We start from the raw sequence: 20,071 nt of genomic DNA, 5'->3' as shown, positions 1-20,071 counted from the left end.
GGGGATTGGTAAAGTGATCACTGAATGCCAGTAAACCACCTCTGGTTATTTAAGGCAGCCTGAACATTTTGAGAAGACATAAAGATTCACTTTATGTCTTCTCTAGGCCTTCTGGGTTTTTTGTGGGCACTTTTGGCAGTTAGTAAGTGTCAGTAATTAATGAATCACTCGTTTTCACTTCACATCTGTTAGGCCGTTTTGTAGTAGCTTCGTGCCAGTGCTTTGTATCTTTGGCGTAAGGCACTGTTTGACACTGGGGTTGGGGAGGGCAGCTTAGTGAAAACAAAGCCTTGTCTCCAAGTGGCTAAGCCAGGTTGAACGCGCATCCGCACAGAGCTCGCAAATTACCACTTGATGACTGTAGCCTGCTGTGCTTTACCATGGGTGGTCACCTTCTGGACTTCTCTTCCCCTCAGGGACAAGCAGTGGCACCATGGCGTGTTGGGACATGCGGTTCCAGCTGCCCATTTCCAGTCACTGCCACCCTTCCAGGGCCCGCATCCGGCGCCTCTCCATGCACCCGCTGTACCAGTCCTGGGTGATCGCAGGTAAGAGGGAAGGCTGGCTCTCGGGGTTGGGGGCCTTTCTTGGAAAGTGCAGAACCCCCTGCTGCTTAGACTCATGTTCTTAGAGTTTTATTTTACATATGAGCCAAATGCTTGCTTTTGTTCAGTTCTGATTATGGAAGAAGTTCCCACCACTAATATCTCATTGTCATTTCTTATTTATCATGTTTCAGAATGATCTCATCAATCACACTACCACCTTCCATTCCTACCATCATTTCCTTTCCATTTATCTTCTTTCTCTTGTGTCCCCTATTTTTGCTAAAGTTCTCACCGTCTTCCTGGAAATCTTAAGTTAGAAGCCTTGAGTCATCCTTCTCAACTGCCATTTCTGTTGAGTTTCTTGCAAGCTTCCCTCCCTTTCTCTTGTTGGGCGTTCAAATTTTCTTGTATGGATTCTCTGGCAAGACACTTGGGCAAGTCTTTGAAACTCATTTTCCTCAACGGTAAAACGTGGTTAAAAATACTTAGCTAGCAGAGGTTGTAAGAATTTCAGAAAACACATGTAATGCACATAGCCTGGCATGCAAGGAGTGCTTGTTAAGTGGTAGCTCTCGTTACTTTTATGTTTCCTCGCTGGTCCCCGTGCCTCTGGGCTCTTCCTGGTCCCTTCTCATCCACACAGTGTCCCTCATGCGCTGCTCCTGTCAAGGTCATCGTGCTGCCAGGTTCAATGGCCGTGACTTAGCCTGCGTCTTACGTGATTTGTCACTTGGTTGGTTGATCACTTCCTCTGTCTGAAACACTTTCCTCACCTGACTTTGAGGACATCACTCTCTTGGTTCTTCTGTTGATTGATTTGCTGATTCTTCCTCCTCTTCCTGCTTCTAAGCTGTAGCCAGCCTCAGGGCTCAATCTTGGTCTGAACCTCTTCTCCTTCTGCACTGGCTCCCTGTGTGAGCACATCCAGTCCCCCGCAAAATAGTACCAAATTTATTCAGATTTTTATATGTGCCTATGTAAAGTCCTCCCTAAGATGTCTGATAGCCGACTGAAACCTGACCTGTCCACGCTGAACGCTTGGCTCCTCTCCACCAGCTGCCCGCCCCGTACCACCTCCTTGAGGACCTGAGACCAGCCTGCTCTCCCTGCAGTGTTGTCCCAGGAAATGGCAGCATTCAGGCTCAAAGCTCAGGAGGAAGCCTGGCGTCGTCCTTTGTTCTTCTTTCTCTCTCATCCCACTTCCAGTCCATCAGCCAGTTGTACATGTTCTGTCTTAAAATATGTCCAGAATTGAGCACCTTTTACTATTTCCATCACTGTCCCCCTAGTCCAAACAGCCATAATCTCATGTCCCTATTAGTGCAACATCCTTGTAACTCCCTACTTTTATTCTTACCAAAGACTGTTCTTTCTTCTGCTCAGTACCTTCCAGTGGCTCTCAAATAACAGCCAAACTCCTCACCGTGGCCCAGAGACTTTATGGGATCTGTCCCTGCTACCTCACTGACACTCTTGATCAGTCAGGGTTCCAACAGGAAACACATGGCATACCCAAGGTAGGATAATTTGAGGAGGACTTATTGTCAGAGGAACTATTTACAAAGGTGTGGGTGTGAGACATCGTAAAACACAGTGCAATAAAATAGGGCTCCAGCCACAGGGGCTTCCTGGCCTTTTCCTTGAACTAATCACATTCCTGCTTTGGGGCCTCTGCATTTTTGGGGGGTTGTTGTCACCACTAGGATGTAAGTTCTGTGAAAAAGGGATTTTTTTTTGCATTATTTGCCTTCTTTTCCTCAGTGCCTAGGACAGTGACTGGTTCATAGTAAACATTGTTGGTTCAATAAGTGTTAATGAAGGACTGAAGCCTGGGGTATTGTCACTATCCTGCTCAAAATTACTTTCGAGAAAGCCTCTCTCAGGCCTGCAGCTTCCATTCCCTAGAATCTTCCTTCCACTCTTCCTGTCAGATGTGCTTCAATCAGACCACAGCACCCAGACATGGGTGTGTGTGCTTTACTCCTTCCATCCTTTCTGCCTGAAGTGATCCATGTGCCACCTGTGTCTCCAGCCTCACTTGCTCTTTCCGTCCCAGTGATGACACCTCCACGAGGTGGTCTTGATTCTCACCCACTGGATGTGACCTTTGCCTTCCTGAGTGTAGGTGGAACTCTGCATTCTCTCTTTTTGTGCTCATTGTCTTATACTTTATATTTTTTTCTTTCCTTCTAGACTGTAGGTTTCTTTTCTTTTTTTAAAAAATAAATTTATTTATTTTATTTATTTATTTTTGGCTGTGTTGGGTCTTCATAGCTGCACGCGGGCTCTCTCTAGTTGTGGCGAGCGAGGGCTACTCTTCGTTGCGGTGTGTGAGCTTCTCATTGCAGTGGCTTCTCTTGTTGCAGAGCACGGGCTCTAGGCACACGGGCTTCAGTAGTTGTGGCACGTTGGCTCAGTAGTTGTGGTTTGTGGGCTCTAGAGCACAGGCTCAGTAGTTGTGGCACGTGGGCTTAGTTGCTCCATGGCATGTGGGATCTTCGTGGACCAGGGCTCGAACCTGTGTCTCCTGTATTGGCAGGCGGATTCTTAACCATTACACCGCCAGGGAAGTCCTAGACTGTAGGTTTCTTGAGGGCAGAGTCTGTTTATGCTTTGCCTTTCCACCCTACACTTCTTTCCACTTGGCTGGACACCAGTAAATATTGACTAGTAGGCTATAAAAGCATTTCTTTTTTGCACTCCAGTGTGGTGGCAGGGTCACAGTATTATTTAAAAGTATTCGTGAGTGTTTCTTGCAGGATGGGAGAAAATGGAAATGGCTGTAGGCTGACTACCTCTACCAAGACATGAATCCCTAAGAGTGGAGACCTTGTCTGAGTAACGTTCTGGCCTGTTTCCCTCAGCTGTCCAGGGCAACAATGAAGTATCCATGTGGGACATGGAGACGGGTGACAGAAGGTTCACGCTCTGGGCCAGTGGTGCACCACCACTGTCTGAATTACAGGTTTGCTCCAGTTTTTATTATAAAGGCCAACATAATCTCCCACATCCCAAGCACTTTCAGGCATTTTGCCAAACATGATATTTGTTGGGCCTTTGGGTCATGTTTTAAATTTGGGTTTTTACTAAGTATTAGGTGGGCATTGCTACAGTGTGCTTTCCAGTTCCCGCTTACTGGTGTCTGCTTCTGTGGGTGTTTTGGTTGCCAGCTCCATAATGTTTGTGATGTCTCTTTGGAACCCCAGTAAAATATGGGTTAATGAGGAAAAGCACAGATTAAAGCTTAGATCATTAAAAAAATGGAACATGACTCCTCATACACACTTTTTTAAGGGTGCTTTGTTGGGGCAGAAGGTAGGAAAGATTTTTTTTCTCCTTTAGTTGGGGTCCTTCTCATCCCAAATAGAGAATTTTGGGAAGCTGAACAGGCTCTGCTTCTTCATTCAGGATGATATAGAGCAAATGTATTTTAAATTCCCAAAGAAAGAATATCTAAGACATACGTATTCTGTCTCTAGTCTCTTCAGTTAACCACAGACAGCTGACTTGTCTCTAGAAACGGCTACATCCTTTATGGGCTACACTGGTGTCTGTTATTTGACTCTTTATTTCTTTATTTCCTTTAAGCCTTCTCCTCACAGTGTCCACGGTCTCTACTGTAGTCCTGCAGATGGGAACCCCATCCTGCTAACAGCTGGCTCAGACATGAAAATAAGGTACAGTAAAGACACTTGATATCCAGCACCTGAAAGGAGAAAGGTAGTAAAATGTGGATGAATACTGCAGTTACCACTAGGCGTTGCTTATTATAGATACCAGCAGTAGTGTGACGTTTAACGTCATCTGCTTCTTTCAGGGACAGCTGTTAATACTTCATTTGTAACTAATTTTAGGCTCTTCTGGAAGATTGTCTTTTCCTAATGCAGAAGAGAACAAGTTAGCATTGATGAGTGTCAGCCAGTAATCATTAGTCCCTCCCCTCCTCCTTTGAGATTATCACCAGTTGTTTCCTTTACCCCAGGTTTTGGGACCTGGCTTACCCAGAGAGGTCCTATGTCATTGCAGGAAGCACTAGTTCTTCATCTGTGTCCTACTACAGGAAAATCATTGAAGGCACCGAAGTCGTCCAGGTATAAGCAGTCTTTCTTTCAACTTTTGTAGGAACAAAAATGGCTTTCATAAATATCATGTTGATTCAAATAAATGGCTTGGCCAAGAGTGGCACTATTTCTTTGAATTTAAAAAATACGTTTTATTTTCTTTTGACTTTTCTGTATTTTTTAAATTAACTTTTATTAAAGTAGAATGAACATAGAAAGTGCATGTGTAAGTACACTGCTCAAAATAAGCACTTCAAACACTTGCCAAGTCCTTAAAACAACTTTATAAGGAAGTGCCTTTATTATTTTCCTTCTGCAAATGAGAAAGTTAAGCACGGTGAAATTGAACACGTCTAAGGTCACCCAGCTAGTAAGCAGCAGCGCTGGGACTCACACCTGGCTGGTGGGGCTCAAGAGCTTGTGTTCTTGAGTCAGGCAGAGGCTGCAGAGGAGATGACATACTTGCCAGTGCTGGGCCTGGTACGTGGTCAGTAAATGAGGGGCTTCCTTTGTCCCAAATAACAGTGAGCTTCAGAAGGGCTTGAGTGTCTGACAGGTGTTTACATCCATATCCCGGTTGTCTCTGCCTCTCTGTTCTTTCCTTTTGTTCTTTGATGTTGACAGAGGTAATATGCACAGATTATTGGCCTATTTGTAAGTTTTCCGTATTTGTTAGTGGCTACTTGTGGAGTCCAGTGACTGGAAACGTAGAACATCACTTTGAACACTCTCTGCTCAGTGTCTTTGTGAAAGTGTGACTCCTTCATGGGAGGGCTAGCCTAAACAAGAACAGTATTCCTCAGAAGCAGGAGGACAGACAGGCGGTAGAATGTGCTACAGCCTTTAACTTCTGGCTTTCTCCTTGACTTTTAACCACCAAACAGGAAATTCAGAATAAGCAGAAGGTGGGACCGAGTGATGATGCCCCTCGGAAGGGCCCAGAGTCTCTGCCTGTGGGTCACCACGACATCATCACAGATGTCGCCACGTTCCAGACGACACAGGGCTTCATTGTGACTGCTTCTAGAGATGGGATTGTTAAGGTTTGGAAATGAAAACTGAGTGATTTGTATAATGTGTAAAAATATATAAATATACTATAACTCAAGAGAAAAAGTATTTTTAGAGAACAGAGTGAACACAGATTCATTTGCTTAATTTTCAGAATCATGTCTGTTTCATGATTAAACAAATCCCATGCAAGGTGGTTAAGGAAGTTGCTGGCATACTTGTGTATATCTCAGCTGGAATTAGCCAGACAATAGTATCTGGGACTTTCTTATTGTATATATCACAGAGGTGAGGGAATTTAAAATGCTAAGACTTAGGTGATCTCAGTTTACTTTGTATTAAAAAAGATGACTGAAAGTTGGTTGTAAGCTATTATAATGTAAACACATTTTTTGCTATTAAAAATGCTATTCAAACTAGCCAATAAACTGTATTCAAGCATCTTAAGGGGTTTTTGTTTGTTTTTGTTGGTGTTTTTAACAGTAAACATTAGCAGAAGAATAACCTCTCCAGCAGCACGTGTTCTGAAGACATGGACCCGGTGTTGCAGGGACTCAGTGAAAGAACTAGGCCTTATGTCCAGGTCTCTGGATTCTCAGTATCATGCTTCCTGCTCTAGCCCATCTATCTTTCTTCCAGTTTTAGAGCTGGCCTTGTTAGATGTTTAACCCTGTAGACTTGATCCCCTGTGTGTCAGTTCCAGAGTAGTGTGTCTCTTCTTGGTCATCATTACTGTTTTTTATAGGCTCTACTATAAATTCTGAAACTTGGCCCATCAGCTTGCTTTTATCCAGTGTATATTATTTATTAAATGCATGAAAAGAGAAAAATAAAAAGATTAAGCTGTTAAAAACATGCCCCAAATTTATATTTTTAAAAGACCAAAATTTGGTCTTTCCCACTAAAATAAACCCTTCAAAATTATCGATTATTGTTCACACAGCAACTTCTCATCCACATTTAATTGTCATCCGCTTGCAGAAGGGTTTATGGTGTTCAAAATATTTTAGTTTGAAATTAGCTACAGGAGTCTGTAAAACCAAGAAGTTGAACAGATAATCTGAGTCTAGGGAAAATACTTGTTTAAGAAATACTCCAAAAATTTAATTTGTATAATTACATAACTTAGTATGAGACATGACAGTTGCAGTGCATAGGATTCAACACACTTAGTGTTTAGACAAGTAAACAATAAAACTATCAGAAAACCCCATCATTCAGAGAGGTCCAGGTCAGGAGTGATGGACCCTGATGGGCCGGGGGAGCTCAGTGGATCCATAGAATATGCAAATTTGACATTGGCGTTTTCATGTTGTAGTGCCTCTGTTTCCCTTAATGTGTGCTAAGACCATATTTATAGAAGTTCTAGCTACTAGGTCAGATTTAGAGTCTGCAGAGGTTGGGGGAAGTCTTTTGAGACATAAACTTGTTCTGAAAATGGGCCCCAAGCCTGGAGCCATTAGATAAGCCACAGACTGATAAACGTGGGGAATGCTGAGGGAAGAGATGGAGTATGCTGATGGAGCTGTAATCCTTTTCCCCTTATCTTCCTACCACTCATTCTCCCCACTTAAAAATCCTCCCCCCCCAGCTTTATAAAGGTCATTTGGTTGAATTGTTACTGAGTATTACAATCTGACGCCACATTGAGTTTGCATTTCTTTTTGAATTCTAGGGGTTTTCTTTAACATGTTTGATTCATAGTTCAGTGCAGAGATAATAGAATAAATTGTCCTTTATAGTCAATTAATTTATAATTCTATATCAAGAACATCACTGCTTATTTGTGTGATTCTTGGTTTAAATAGGGTTTTGTTTAATTTACACTCAATTTATGGTACTTTCCCCTTTAAGAGGAAGAGGTAAATCATGGAAAATGCTAATATTAGGGATTAATATTTTTAAAAGGAACTTACTATTTACACTATGCTTCAGACCCCTCACCTACTAATGACTAAAACGATGACCCAAAATGCTAAAATAATCTCAGTCACCAAGGAAATATTTGTTTGGTGTACTTTACTTACCAATGCTGAAAAGATAGACAAATAACATTTTAAAAGTATTTCCAACAATAAACAGAAGAAAGGAATTTTTGCTTAATCCAGAGTTAACCAGAAAAATCCCTTTTATTAAAATACCTCTTAAATATTGCTTATCAATTTCCTGTACTTGAAACAAATTTTTCCTGAACTCCCAAGCACCATTTAGGATACATGAAGAAAGCTGATGTGCTTTATTCTTCTGTGTTACCTGAGTATGGATACAACCTTTTAACTCCTTGCTCTTTGGAGACATTGGGAGCTATTTCTATGGAGTTGCCTGGGTAAGGATGGCAGAAGTGATTTGTAAAAACACTGCAGATGGCTCTTCTTTCCCAGGTTTTATGAAGAGAGGTGTAGAAAAGAAAGTCAGATGATACCTGCTGGTATTTGGTGTCCGTAACCCTGTGCCCCATGCATCCGCGCAGGGCCTCCCTCCCTTTCTGGAGAGTATGGCCATCTGTGCAGCCAGGCCACTACCACCAACTGTGGAGCCAGCTCTTAAAATTTGCCATTATGTCTAAATTAAGTATTGCTTCTTTGGTGTCTAGTTGTTGAAAACATTAGCCCTATCATAAGATTAAAAATCAGTTATGTAATCTGGATGGGAGTGAGGAGAAAGAGCCACCAGAGATGCACTTTGAAGACCTTTCCAGGTTTCACTCTGATCTCTTTTCGCATCTCTGGCGCCCCCGCCCCCCCTACCAATAAGGATTTGTAGATTAAGACATGGACACCTTTATCTTTTCCAAACTCGCTGTGCATTTAAGCTCTTTTTAGAGCTCTGCCCGTCCTCTTTGCTGCTGCTCACTATTTACTAAAGAGCTACCTGATGGGTAACTCATAGCTTCACCCATGACATGTTGTGTCTTTACTATTCTTGTCTAAAGAATACATGGATTAGTAAAAATAATAATAATAATAATAATGGGAAAGAAAGAATAAAAGTCTATCAAAATGGCCAGGCAGGAGGCTCTACACAATTTATGTTCTGGGGAAATATGAATTTCTCAGTGAGTTAAGGAGGATTTGGAGCTGGGAAAAATTACCCTCTGTTTCTCACCTGTCCAAGCAAACAAACAACTGCACAAGGTGGAGGAAAGCTTCCCGCACAAGCCCATTGGCGATCCAGTCAGTCCAGACAGAGACCGGGGTGTGTTGAAATGGAGTCGTCGAGGAAGGTCAGATTTTCAGTTACGACATACAAACAGCATCAATTTCTAGGGTTAATGTTAGGATCTCCCAAAACATTAACCTTTGGTTAAATAGATGAGCATTAATCAGTCCTAAGCTGAGAAAGAAGGCTTGATTTATAGAAAGTGGACTGGACGGAGACCTACAATTTAAAACTCATGACTGTTGGCGCATGTATATACACGTATACACATTATAACATTTATAACATTTATAATCAAATTACATCGCCATTAGACTTTTCAAAAGACTCCTTTTATTCTTCCATCTTTTAATGATAACAGTTCTTGAACATACCAGTCTCGGAATTATCAGGAATGGTCAAATAAATGGACAAGATATATCTTAATACCAGAGAGTGCAAGGGGTCAAGTTCTCTGATGACCCACCACCTGTGGCCACAAGGTCCTCCAAAGCGGACCTCGGATGCAGACAGAAATCCAAGTAAAAGTCGTCCAACGTTGTGTTCATGAATTTAGTTATTTAAGCCCAGAGTCTTACCATGCTTCCTGAGGCTAAACTCTTCGAGCACCTTTATCATGTTGTTTGGGAGCCGTTTTTATCACTCCTTTCCCACTTTTAAAGGTATGGGATGTGTTTCTCGTAAAATTTTGAACAGTATCATCTCTGCTGCCTCTTGCTGTTCTTGACAGATACTTTTTACGTTGAAAGAATTTTGCCTTCTGTAATACATCTTCTTTGAGGGTAGCTTTATGTGGTCCAGGAAGGAAGCTATACAATGAAAGAAAAGAAACCCCATAGAAGATAAATACCATTTCAACTGTAACAGATTCTATGTTAACCCGTCTTCCTAAATAATTGTGCACCCATTCCTTGTTGCATCCTTCCTTCAGGGTAAGTTTATTGAGATGATTCAATTGGGGATTTACACTGAACAGGTATATTAGAAGCTGATGAATAAGATACCTTGTCAAAATATGCAAAAGTATAATTTTAATAGGGAAGTTTCTTCTTCATGGAGTATATTTCACTCAGAACTTCATATGGTTGGCTCCTGTTTATTCAGATGTTGGTTCAAATGGTACCTCCTTAGAGACCACCAGATGTATAGTTTTCCCAGTCCCAGTCACGCAGCACAACATGCTCTTACATTTTTCCTAACACTTATCACTATCTGATTTTTATTTACTTGTAAACTTTGTGATTTGTTCCCCCTCTTCCACCATCCCAGACAGAAAGTGTCATGAGACCATGTCTTGTCACCATAGTAACCCCAGGAACCTAGAGGAGTGCTTAGCACATGTTAGATACAAGTATTTGTTTAGTGAAAGCATCAATGAATGCCCCTTCTTCCCTCCCTTCCGCCCATCCATCCATCCATCCATCCATCCGTCCATCCAAATGTTCATGCTTTATGGAAGGCACTGTGTTAGGTACAGTGGGGGACGCAGAAATAGCGCCCAGTTTGGCAGGCACACAAGGCGTTTGGATGGGAGTCGAGAGTAACCCAACAATAAAGGGAAGCTGGGGTCAGACTCTGGGAGGCCTTGAATGCCAGGCTGATGACAGGGAATCAGAAGCTAAGTGCTGACCAGAAGTCCTAGCCTGTCCAATCAAACTTTCTGTACTGATGGAAATGTCCTATGATCTGCACTGGCCAGTATGGCAGCCACTGGTCACACGCGGCTGTCGAGCACTTGAAACGTGGTTAGTGTGACCAAGAAGCTAAATTTTTAGTTTCATTTAGCTGAAAGCTAGTGGCTACTGTAGTGGACAGCATGGAAAGGGAGCCATTTCAGACCTCATCTCACAGGGAGGCAGTGGAAAGAGCCTTGGGTCCTGGAACATTCTTACATTCTAGGTCCTCTATTACTAGCTGAGCAGCTCTGAGCGGATCACTTAACTAGAGGGAACCTTGTTTCTTCAGGTGTAAAATGAGGATGAAAACCACCAATGTTGCTGTGAGCGACAATCGAAGTCCCATGGTGTCTGCTGGTTACAGATGAGGAGACTGAGTGTGAGGCTGCAGGAGAGGCAGAGCTGAGGCTACAATCAACTCTTCTGATAGAGTCCCGTGTGACTTCCACTCAACTAGGTTTTTATCCAGGACACTATGGAGACCTATCAAGATATTTGGAATAAGAAAGTGAAATGATAAATGTCATGCTGTCAGAAGCACCTGGGTATGGGTGCAGAACCGCAGGAGGGCAGGTGGCCTGGGGCAGAGGTTAAGAAGCTATGTGGAGCCTGGCACATAAGCTCTTCATAAAATTTTTAGAATAAGTGAGAGCCTGGTGGCATAAGAGAAACTAACTGAATTGTGGTCACGGGAAGAGTCATGAGAACTCCAAAATGTTGAGACCAGGAGGACAGTGGCAACGTTCACCATATTCACCATATTCACCATGATCCATGCCTTTGCATTTGGATTTTTCTGCTTTATCCAGCTATAAATCTGATCTGTCTCACAAAAACATCACTATTTAGAAAACGAGTAAGTAGAGGATGTAAAAAGAATTTAAAGTTACTCTGCTTTCCCCTTTCTCTCTCTGTCTTTGTCTCTGTCTCACAAACACTCACTGCATATTCTTCTTTCGTGTATAATGAGAGCTGAGGGTAAGGGAGACATCAAACCAACCGAGAAGCCTAGCATTCACGTCACACAGACCCTGAGGACTCCACACCTTATATACTGTATGTCTGGGCTTCTGTCAGTGCTACCAGAGTTGCACTACATTGATCAACAAACTCCTCCCAATCACCAAGAACAGCGGCCACGGCTAAATTCCAGTGGAAATACAATTTCCTTACACCTTCCCCCATTTTGCTCTTCTCTATATTTTCTTGTTAATTTCCAGACTAAATATTATGAACTCAAATCCTCCAAAGTTGTAACTGTATGCACAAGCTACGGCCCCACAGATCATGAGGGGACATTCTTTCAGGTCTGGAACATACTGTTTCCATGGCTTGAGTTTATCTTGTCTATACTGGTCTCTCCCCTCCACCCTCATTCTCTTTCCCTTTGCATTGGCTGCTTTTTATAGTAAATTTAGTTAACTTTGTTGTCTTCCTCCCTCTTTGTTAAGAAGAAGTTGTTAAATTGGTAATTGCTTCTATAGCATTGCATTGCTATTTTTTCCCCTCAAATATTTTTATTCTTAAAAGGGTTGAACATGATAAACACCACATCTCTGAATTTTCACCTTTTCCACTGTGTCATACGTGGAGTTGGTATTGGAGAAGCATTTGATAAGAATCATTTGATTACTCTGGGAATCATACAGACTTTCTGCTTTTCTTTCTCCCATTCTATATTGTTCAGATACTTCTTTGCTGATGGGTAACTTCGACAATACGTAATCAAGATAAAGAAACAGTAGTGAAATACCGTCCATTCATTTTGCAACGTGTGCCCAGCACCAGTAAAGCTTCTAGAAAGAAAGATGTGGCAACTCGGTAAAATGTGGTGGGTGGAACTAATTGTAGATTTCAATCCTCTGTGATCACAGATTCCTTCAACCATGCAGATAACCAGGAGTCAGCCCAGCTGCATTTATTAGTTGACTGGATGCACTGGAGTGGAAAATGTGGACAAGATTACTTTTATTTCGAGAATTCTTTTTACCTTAATATACATTTTTGTGTGTCTAGAAAACACACTTTGGAAAGCAGAATTACAACAGATGTATATTCATATGGCACTGGCGACTGTGTCCATTTTTACAATTCAATTGTTCCGGTTCTGGCCTGTCATCGCTTTCAAGTCTGGCACGAGTGCTTATCTGCCTGGATGAATAGGCAGGTGGCTTTCAGTCTTTCACTGTCTCTGAGTGGATCTAAGTGCTTACATAGAGGCTGCCCTGCAATCTCTCCTTCGTGGGCGTGTCTCTTGCTTGTGGTTTGGTTCAGTGTCTTTTACCAGAGAAGAACAAGCTTTTACCTGTATATCTCAGAATCTGACAGCAGAATGATCTAATTCTTACGTGGCAAGTCATCCTATGTCCAGGCCTCTTGCCTCTGCATCCCTTCTGTTGAAGAGCTCAGGCAGGCAGTTTCAGAAGAAGCTGTGTGCTTGTTACCTTTTATTATAGTCTTTGGTTACTTAGAGAAGGCCTGGGGAGTCCCAGCCTAACACATGGTCAGGGAGTCATTGATGGCAGTGTGGATTTCATGACTCAATTCCTTATGCCCCAGCATTTCCTGACATTTCACCATTCCAGGTATGTGGGAGAATCTGAGCCTCCAGTGTATCTTAGGGCAATGTGCAGAAGCGGCAAGAAACACAGGGTGGGAATGGTTTCCAAAAAAGTCTTTAATTTGTATAGGCTGGCTCCCGCACCTGCCCTTGCAATTATCTATAATATGTGGAGCCTGATCCACGTGCAAATTCGAAGCCTCTTTCCACGCTACCAGACACCTGCAGCAGGGGGAGCCCTGCTCCTCCTGGACTGACCGCACAGGCCGGTTTAGACCTGACTTCAGAAGCATTTGCTGCTGGACAGTTCCCCTGCTTCCCAGCAAGGTGAGAGGCTTCTCGGAGCTTCTGAAGCTGGGGCTTCCGGGCCAGGGGGAGGGCCTTGGGCCCCATCACCACACAGGAATGCACACACTGCACAGTAGGAGGAGCCACACTGTCAGAAGCATCTGTCTAAGTGTGATTCTCAGGGGCTGGGGCACTCTGATTTCAGTCAGATGTGGGGCACGTATGCATGTGTTAGCATGATTTACGCTGAAACAAACAACCACCAAAAAACCCCACTCTCCTAACTGATTTCAATTATTTTTAATTGAAAAATAAGTAATATTCATACATGCAAAGGCTATGATATATATGTATATTATTATTTTAAAATAACTTCTGCCTTTGTTGCTGATAAATTTTTTTTAATTAAGATATTTTAAAAAGTAAATTCTACTCATTCCATTCTTTGGGTATATGCTATTTTTTTCTATAACATTGCTTTAAAATATTTATTTATTTTTTTAAATTAAAAAGCAGTTTTTACATCTTAAAAAAAATTGAAGTATAGTTAATTTACAATATTGTGTTAATTTCTGTTTTTTTAATTGTATTTTTTTATTGAAGTATTTAAAAAATTTTAGTATATATATTTTTTCTATTACACCTTAAGAGCAATGTTTAGCTCATTAGCTTTTAGAGTTTAAAAAATTTCCCTAATGTACTATGGAAAACACTATGGAGGTTCCTCAAAAAATTAAAAATAGAACTGCTATATGATCCAGCAATTCCACTTCTGGGTATTTGCCTGAAGAAAATGAAAACACTAATTTGAAAAGATATAAGCACCCCTATGTTCATTGCAGCAAAATTCACAATAACCAAGATATAGAAGCAAACTATGTATCCATCGACAGATGAATGGATAAAGAAGATGTGGTGTATATAGACACAATGGAATACTACTCAGCCACAAAAAAGAATGAAATAATGCTATTTATAATATGGATGGACCTAGAGGGTATTATGCTAAGTGAAATATGTCAGGCAAACACTGTATGATTTCATTTATATGTGGAATCTAAAATAACAAACAAAACCTGCAGAAACAGATTCCTTGATACAGAGAACAAACTGGTGGTTGCTAGAGAGGAAGGGAAGGGAGGATGGGCGAAACAGGTGAAGGGGATTAAGAGGCGCACACTTCCAGTTATAAAATAAATAAGTCACGGGGATGAAATATATAGAATAGGGAATATAGTCAGTAACAGTGTAACAATTTTAAATGGGGACAGATGGTAACTAGACTTATGGTGATCATCTAGTAATGTATATAAATGTTGACTCACTATGTTGTACACTTGAAACTAATATAACATTGTATGCCAATTAAAAAAATTTCCCTAACATAAGAAATAAAACTATAAACTTTCCTAAACTATGAATTCTGAAGCATCCCACAAGTTTTGGCATGTAATATTTTGATTATTATACAGTTCTAAGTATTTTTAAGTTTTCACTATGATTTTTGTCTCATTAGTTATTTAGAAATGTGATTTTGATTAAAAAACATATGGGCTTAAAAAATATTGTTTGTATTAATTTCTAACTTAATTGCACTGTGATCAATTGGACTGTATGAAGCCAGTTCTTAGAAATTTGTTGACACTTGATTTATAAGCTAAAAACTGCACAATGAACCCCTGTACACCCTCCACGCTGATGCAACAGTTGTTAACGTTCCGTGTGTTCAGAAGAATGTCTCATTCTTCTGTGCAGGATTCTATACGAGTCTATTAAATCAAGCTTGTTACTTATGATTAAATCTTCATATCTTTAATTTTTGTCTGCTTGACCTAACAGTATTCAAACTGATGTAGCGAAATCTCCAACTCTGATGATTTTTTTTTTTTTTTTTTTTTTTTTGGCAGTACGCGGGCCTCTCACTGTTGTGGCCTCTCCCGTTGCGGAGCACAGGGTCCGGACGCGCAGGATCAGCGGCCATGGCTCATGGGCCCAGCCGCTCCGCGGCATAGGGGATCTTCCCAGACCGGGGCACGAACCTGTGTCCCCCACATCGGCAGGGGGACTCTCAACCACTGCGCCACCAGGGAAGCCCTCTGATGATATTTTAATGCCAATTTCTCCCTTTTCAATTTCCACATTGTATATTTCAAAATTATTTTATGACCCTTTTATAAATTTAGAATTGTTGTATCTTCTTCATGAATTAGACACCTATCATCATGTGCTGACCGCTTTATCTCTACAAAATGGTTTTGTTTAAGAGCATATTTTATAGGACTCACTTCACTTAGAAACTAATACAACATTGTAAATCAACTATACTTCAATAAAATAAAAAAAAATTTAGGTGTATTTTATCTGATATTAATATAGCTTTCCAGTTTTCTTTTTAAAATATTTGCCTGTTATACTTTTTTCCCATGATTTTACTTTCAACTTTTCCATGTCCTCATTTTGTAGCTGTGTCTCTTGAAAACAGTTATACCTGGATTTTATTTGGTTTTCTTAAATCCGTCACTCTCTAACTGGAACTGGCACGCTTAGTCTGTACATTTTTGTTATAATTACTGATATATAGAAGTGGATTGGATTCTGCTGTCTTACTTTGTGCCTATCACTTGTCCTTTTTTTCCTTTCTTGCTTTTTTATTTAAAAAATATTACGTTGTTGTTTGCTTTTATTCCATTTTCCCTTACTACATTTCGGGTAGTTAGCTACTTTTTATTTTTTTCATGTGTGCCCCCCAAAGTTTAATGTATTTTTTTAACATCTATATTGGAGTATAATTGCTTTACAATGGTGTGTTCGTTTCTGCTTTATAGCAAAGAGAATCAGTTATACATATACATATATCGCCACATCTCTTCCCTCTTGCGTCTCCCTTCAACCCTCCCTAACCCACCCCTCTGGGTGGTCACAAAGCACCGAGCTGATCTCCCTGTGCTATGCGGCTGCTTCCCACTAGCTATCTATTTTACGTTTGGTAGTGTATATATGTCTATGCCACTCTCTCACTTTGTCCCAGCTTACTCTTCCCCCTCCCCATATCCTCAAGTCCATTCTCTAGTAGCTCTGTGTCTTTATTCCCGTCTTACCCCTAGGTTCTTCATGACCTTTTTTTTTTTTTTTCTTAGATTCCATATATATGTGTTAGCATACGGTATTTGTTTTTCCCTTTCTGACTTACTTCACTCTGTATGACAGACTCTAGGTCCATCCACCTCACTACAAATAACTTAATTTTGTTTCTTTTTATGGCTGAGTAATATTCCATTGTATATCTGTGCCTCATCTTCTTTATCCATTCATCTGTTGATGGACACTTAGGTTGCTTCCATGTCTGGCTATTGTAAGTAGAGCTGCAATGAACATTGTGGTGCATGACTCTTTTTGAATTATGGTTTTCTCAGGGTATATGCCCAGTAGTGGTATTGCTAGTCATATGGTAGTTCTATTTTTAGTTTTTTGAGGAACCTCCATAATGTTCTCCATAGTGGCTGTATCAATTTACATTCCCACCAACAGTGCAAGCGGGTTCCCTTTTCTCCACACCCTCTCCAGCATTTATTGTTTGTAGACTTTTTGATGATGGCCATTCTGTCTGGTGTGAGGTGACACCTCATTGTAGTTTTGATTTGCATTTCTCTAAAGATTAGTGATGTTGAGCATCCTTTCATGTGTTTGTTGTCAATCTGTATATCTTCTTTGGAGAAATGTCTATTTAGGTCTTCTGCCCATTTTGGGTTTGGGTTTTTTGTTTTTCTGATATTGAGCTGCATGAGCTGCTTGTAAATTTTGGAGATTAGTCCTTTGTCAGTTGCTTCATTTGCAAATGTTTTCTCCCATTCTGAGGGTTGTCTTTTCACCTTGTTTATGTTTTTCTTTGCTGTGCAAAAGCTTTTAAGTTTCATTAGGTCCCATTTGTTTATTTTTGTTTTTATTTCAGTTACTCTAGGAGATGGGTCAAAAAGGATCTTGCTGTGATTTATGTCATAGAGTGTTCTGCCTATGTTTTCCTTTAAGAGTTTTATAGTGTCTGGCCTTACATTTAGGTCTTTAATCCATTTTGAGTTTATTTTTGTTATGGTGTTAGGGAGTGTTCAAACTTCATTCTTTTACATGTAGCTGTCCAGTTTTCCCAGCACAACTTATTGAAGAGGCTGTCTTTTCTCCATTGTATATCTTTGCCTCCTTTATCAAAGATAAGGTGACCATATGTGCATGGGTTTATCTCTGTGCTTTTATCCTGTTCCATTGATCTATATTTCTGTTTTTGTGCCCGTACCATGCTGTCTTGATTACTTTAGCTCTGTATAATAGTCTGAAGTCTGGGAACCTGATTCCTCCACCTCCGTTTTTCTTTCTCAAGATTGCTTTTTCTATTCGGGGTCTTTTGTGTTTCCATACAACTTGTGAAATTTTTTGTTTTAGTTCTGTGGAAAATGCCATTGGTACTTTGATAGGGATTGCATTGAATCTGTAGGTTGCTCGGGGTAGTATAGTCATTTTCACAATATTGATTCTTCCAATCCAAGAACATGGTATATCTCTCCATCTGTTTGTATCATCTTTAATTTCTTTCATCAGTGTCTTATAGTTTTCTCCATACAGGTCTTTTGTGTCCTTAGGTAGGTTTATTCCTAGGTATTTTATTCTTTTTGTTGCAGTGGTAAATGGGAGTGTTTCCTTAATTTCTCTTTCAGATTGTTCATCATTAGTGTATAGGAATGCAAGAGATTTCTGTGCATTAATTTTGTATCCTGCTATTTTACCAAATTCATTGATTAGCTCTAGTAGTTTTCTTGTAGTGTCTTTAGGATTCTCTATGTACAGTATCATGTCATCTGCAAACAGTGACAGCTTTACTTCTTCTTTTCGGATTTGGATTCCTTTTGTTTCTTTTTCTTCTCTGATTGCTGTGGCTAAAACTTCCAAAACTATGTTGAATAAGAGTGGTGAGAGTGGGCAACCTTGTCTTGTTCCTGATATTAGAGGAATTGGTTTCAGTTTCCACCATTGAGAATGATGTTGGCTGTGGGTTTGTCATATATGGCCTTTATTATGTTGAGGTAGCTTCCCTCTATGCCTGCTTTCTGGAGAGTTTTTAATCATAAATGGATGTTGAATTTTGTCAAAAGCTTTTTCTGCATCTATTGAGATGATCATATGTTTTTTCACCTTCAGTTTGTTAATATGGTGTATCACATTGATTGATTTTCATATATTGAAGAATCCTTATATTCCTGGGATGATAAACCAGACCTGATCATGGTGTATGATCCTTTTAATGTGCTGTTGGATTCTGTTTGCCAGTATTTTGTTGAGGATTTTTGTGTCTATGTTCATCAGTGATATCGGCCTGTAGTTTTCTTTCTTTGTGGCATCTTGGTCTGATTTTGGTATCAGGGTGATGGTGGCCTCCTAGAATGAGTTTGGGAGAATTCCTCCCTCTGCTATATTTTGGAAGAGTTTGAGAAGGATAGGTGTTAGCTCTTCTCTAAATGTTTGATAGAGTTCACCTGTGAAGTCATTTGGTCCTGGGCTTTTGCTTGTTGGATGATTTTTAATCACAGTTTTAATTTCACTGCTTGTGATTGGTCTGTTTATATTTTCTATTTCTTCCTGGTTCAGTCCCGGAAGATTGTGCTTTTCTAAGAATTTTTCCATTTCTTCCAAATTGTCCATTTTATTGGCATATAGTTGCTTATAGTAATCTCTCATGCCCCTTTGTATTTCTGCAGTGTCAGTTGTTACTTCTCCTTTGTTATTTCTAATTCTATTGGTTTGATTCTTCTCCCTTTTTTTTTTTTGATCAGTCTGGCTAATGGTTTATCAATTTTATTTATCTTCTCAAAGAACCAGCTTTTAGTTTTATTAATCTTTGCTATTGTTTCCTTCATTTCTTTTTCAGTTATTTCTGATCTGATCTTTATGATTTCTTTCCTTCTGCTAAGTTTGGGGTTTTTTGTCCTTCTTTCTCTAATTGTTTTAGATGTAAGGTTAGGTTGTTTATTTGATATGTTTCTTGTTTCTTGGGTAGGCTTGTATTGCTGTACTTCCCTCTTAGAACTGCTTTTGCTGCATCCCATAGGTTTTCGGTTGCTGTGTTTTCATTGTCATTTGTTTCTGGTATTTTTTGATTTCCTCTTTCATTTCTTCAGTGATCTCTTGGTTATTTAGTAGTGTACTGTTTAGCCTCCATGTGTTTGTATTTTTTACAGAATTTTTCCTGTAACTGATATCTAGTCTCATAGAATTGTGGTCAAAAAAGATACTTGATACGATTTCAATTTTCTTAAATTTACCAAGGCTTGACTTGTGACCCAAGATATGATCTATCCTGGTCAATGTTCCATGAGCACTTGAGAAGAAAGTGTATTCTATTGTTTTTGGATGGAATGTCCTGTAAATGTCAATTAAGTCCACTTGTTTAATGTGTCATTTAAAGCTTGTGTTTCCTTATATATTTCATTTTGGAGGATCTGTCCATTGGTGAAAATGGGGTGTTAATGTCCCCTAGTATGATTGTGTTACTGTCGATTTCCCCTTTTATGGCTGTTTGCATTTGCCTTATGTGTTGAGGTGCTCTTATGTTGGGTGCGTAAATATTTACAATTGTTATATATTCTTCTTGGATCGATCCCTTGATTATTATGTAGAGTCCTTCTTTGTCTCTTTTAATAGTCTTTATTTTAAAGTCTATTTTGTCTCATGAAAATTGCCACTCCAGCCTTCTTTTGATTTCCATTTTCATGAATATCTTTT

The 20,071-nt window shown here is 40.1% G+C and overlaps 2 protein-coding genes across 7 annotated transcripts in view; one reads left to right on the top strand and one right to left on the bottom strand.

The window, feature by feature from the left end:
* The window catches only part of PIK3R4 (phosphoinositide-3-kinase regulatory subunit 4), a 73,643-nt gene extending 67,576 nt beyond the window's left edge, over positions 1 to 6,067 (top strand). For 3 of the 6 annotated variants that reach the window (XM_027086600.1, XM_027086599.1, XM_027086601.1), the window contains 5 exons: positions 417 to 548; positions 3,413 to 3,513; positions 4,137 to 4,225; positions 4,531 to 4,639; positions 5,494 to 6,064. In XM_027086600.1, the coding sequence (XP_026942401.1) occupies positions 417 to 548; positions 3,413 to 3,513; positions 4,137 to 4,225; positions 4,531 to 4,639; positions 5,494 to 5,664 (602 nt within the window). In that variant the 3' untranslated portion in view covers positions 5,665 to 6,064. Of the gene's footprint in view, positions 1 to 416; positions 549 to 3,412; positions 3,514 to 4,136; positions 4,226 to 4,530; positions 4,640 to 5,493 lie in introns of all 6 variants that reach the window. The other 3 variants (XM_027086604.1, XM_027086602.1, XR_003428616.1) reach the window with 2 other exon arrangements.
* Positions 6,068 to 9,092: 3,025 nt separating this feature from the next.
* LOC113609402 (collagen alpha-6(VI) chain) overlaps positions 9,093 to 20,071 on the bottom strand; it is a 110,059-nt gene continuing 99,080 nt past the window's right edge. The window contains exon 36 of the mRNA XM_027086597.1: positions 9,093 to 9,588. Coding sequence (XP_026942398.1) covers positions 9,372 to 9,588 — 217 coding nt within the window. The 3' untranslated portion in view covers positions 9,093 to 9,371. The remainder of the gene's footprint in view (positions 9,589 to 20,071) is intronic.

Source organism: Aethalodelphis obliquidens, unplaced genomic scaffold (assembly GCF_003676395.1).
Source record: "Aethalodelphis obliquidens isolate GAN/ISIS:26980383/991018 unplaced genomic scaffold, ASM367639v1 scaffold56, whole genome shotgun sequence".
Classification (NCBI taxonomy): domain Eukaryota; kingdom Metazoa; phylum Chordata; class Mammalia; order Artiodactyla; family Delphinidae; genus Aethalodelphis; species Aethalodelphis obliquidens.
This window is presented reverse-complemented; position numbering and strand designations above follow the sequence as displayed.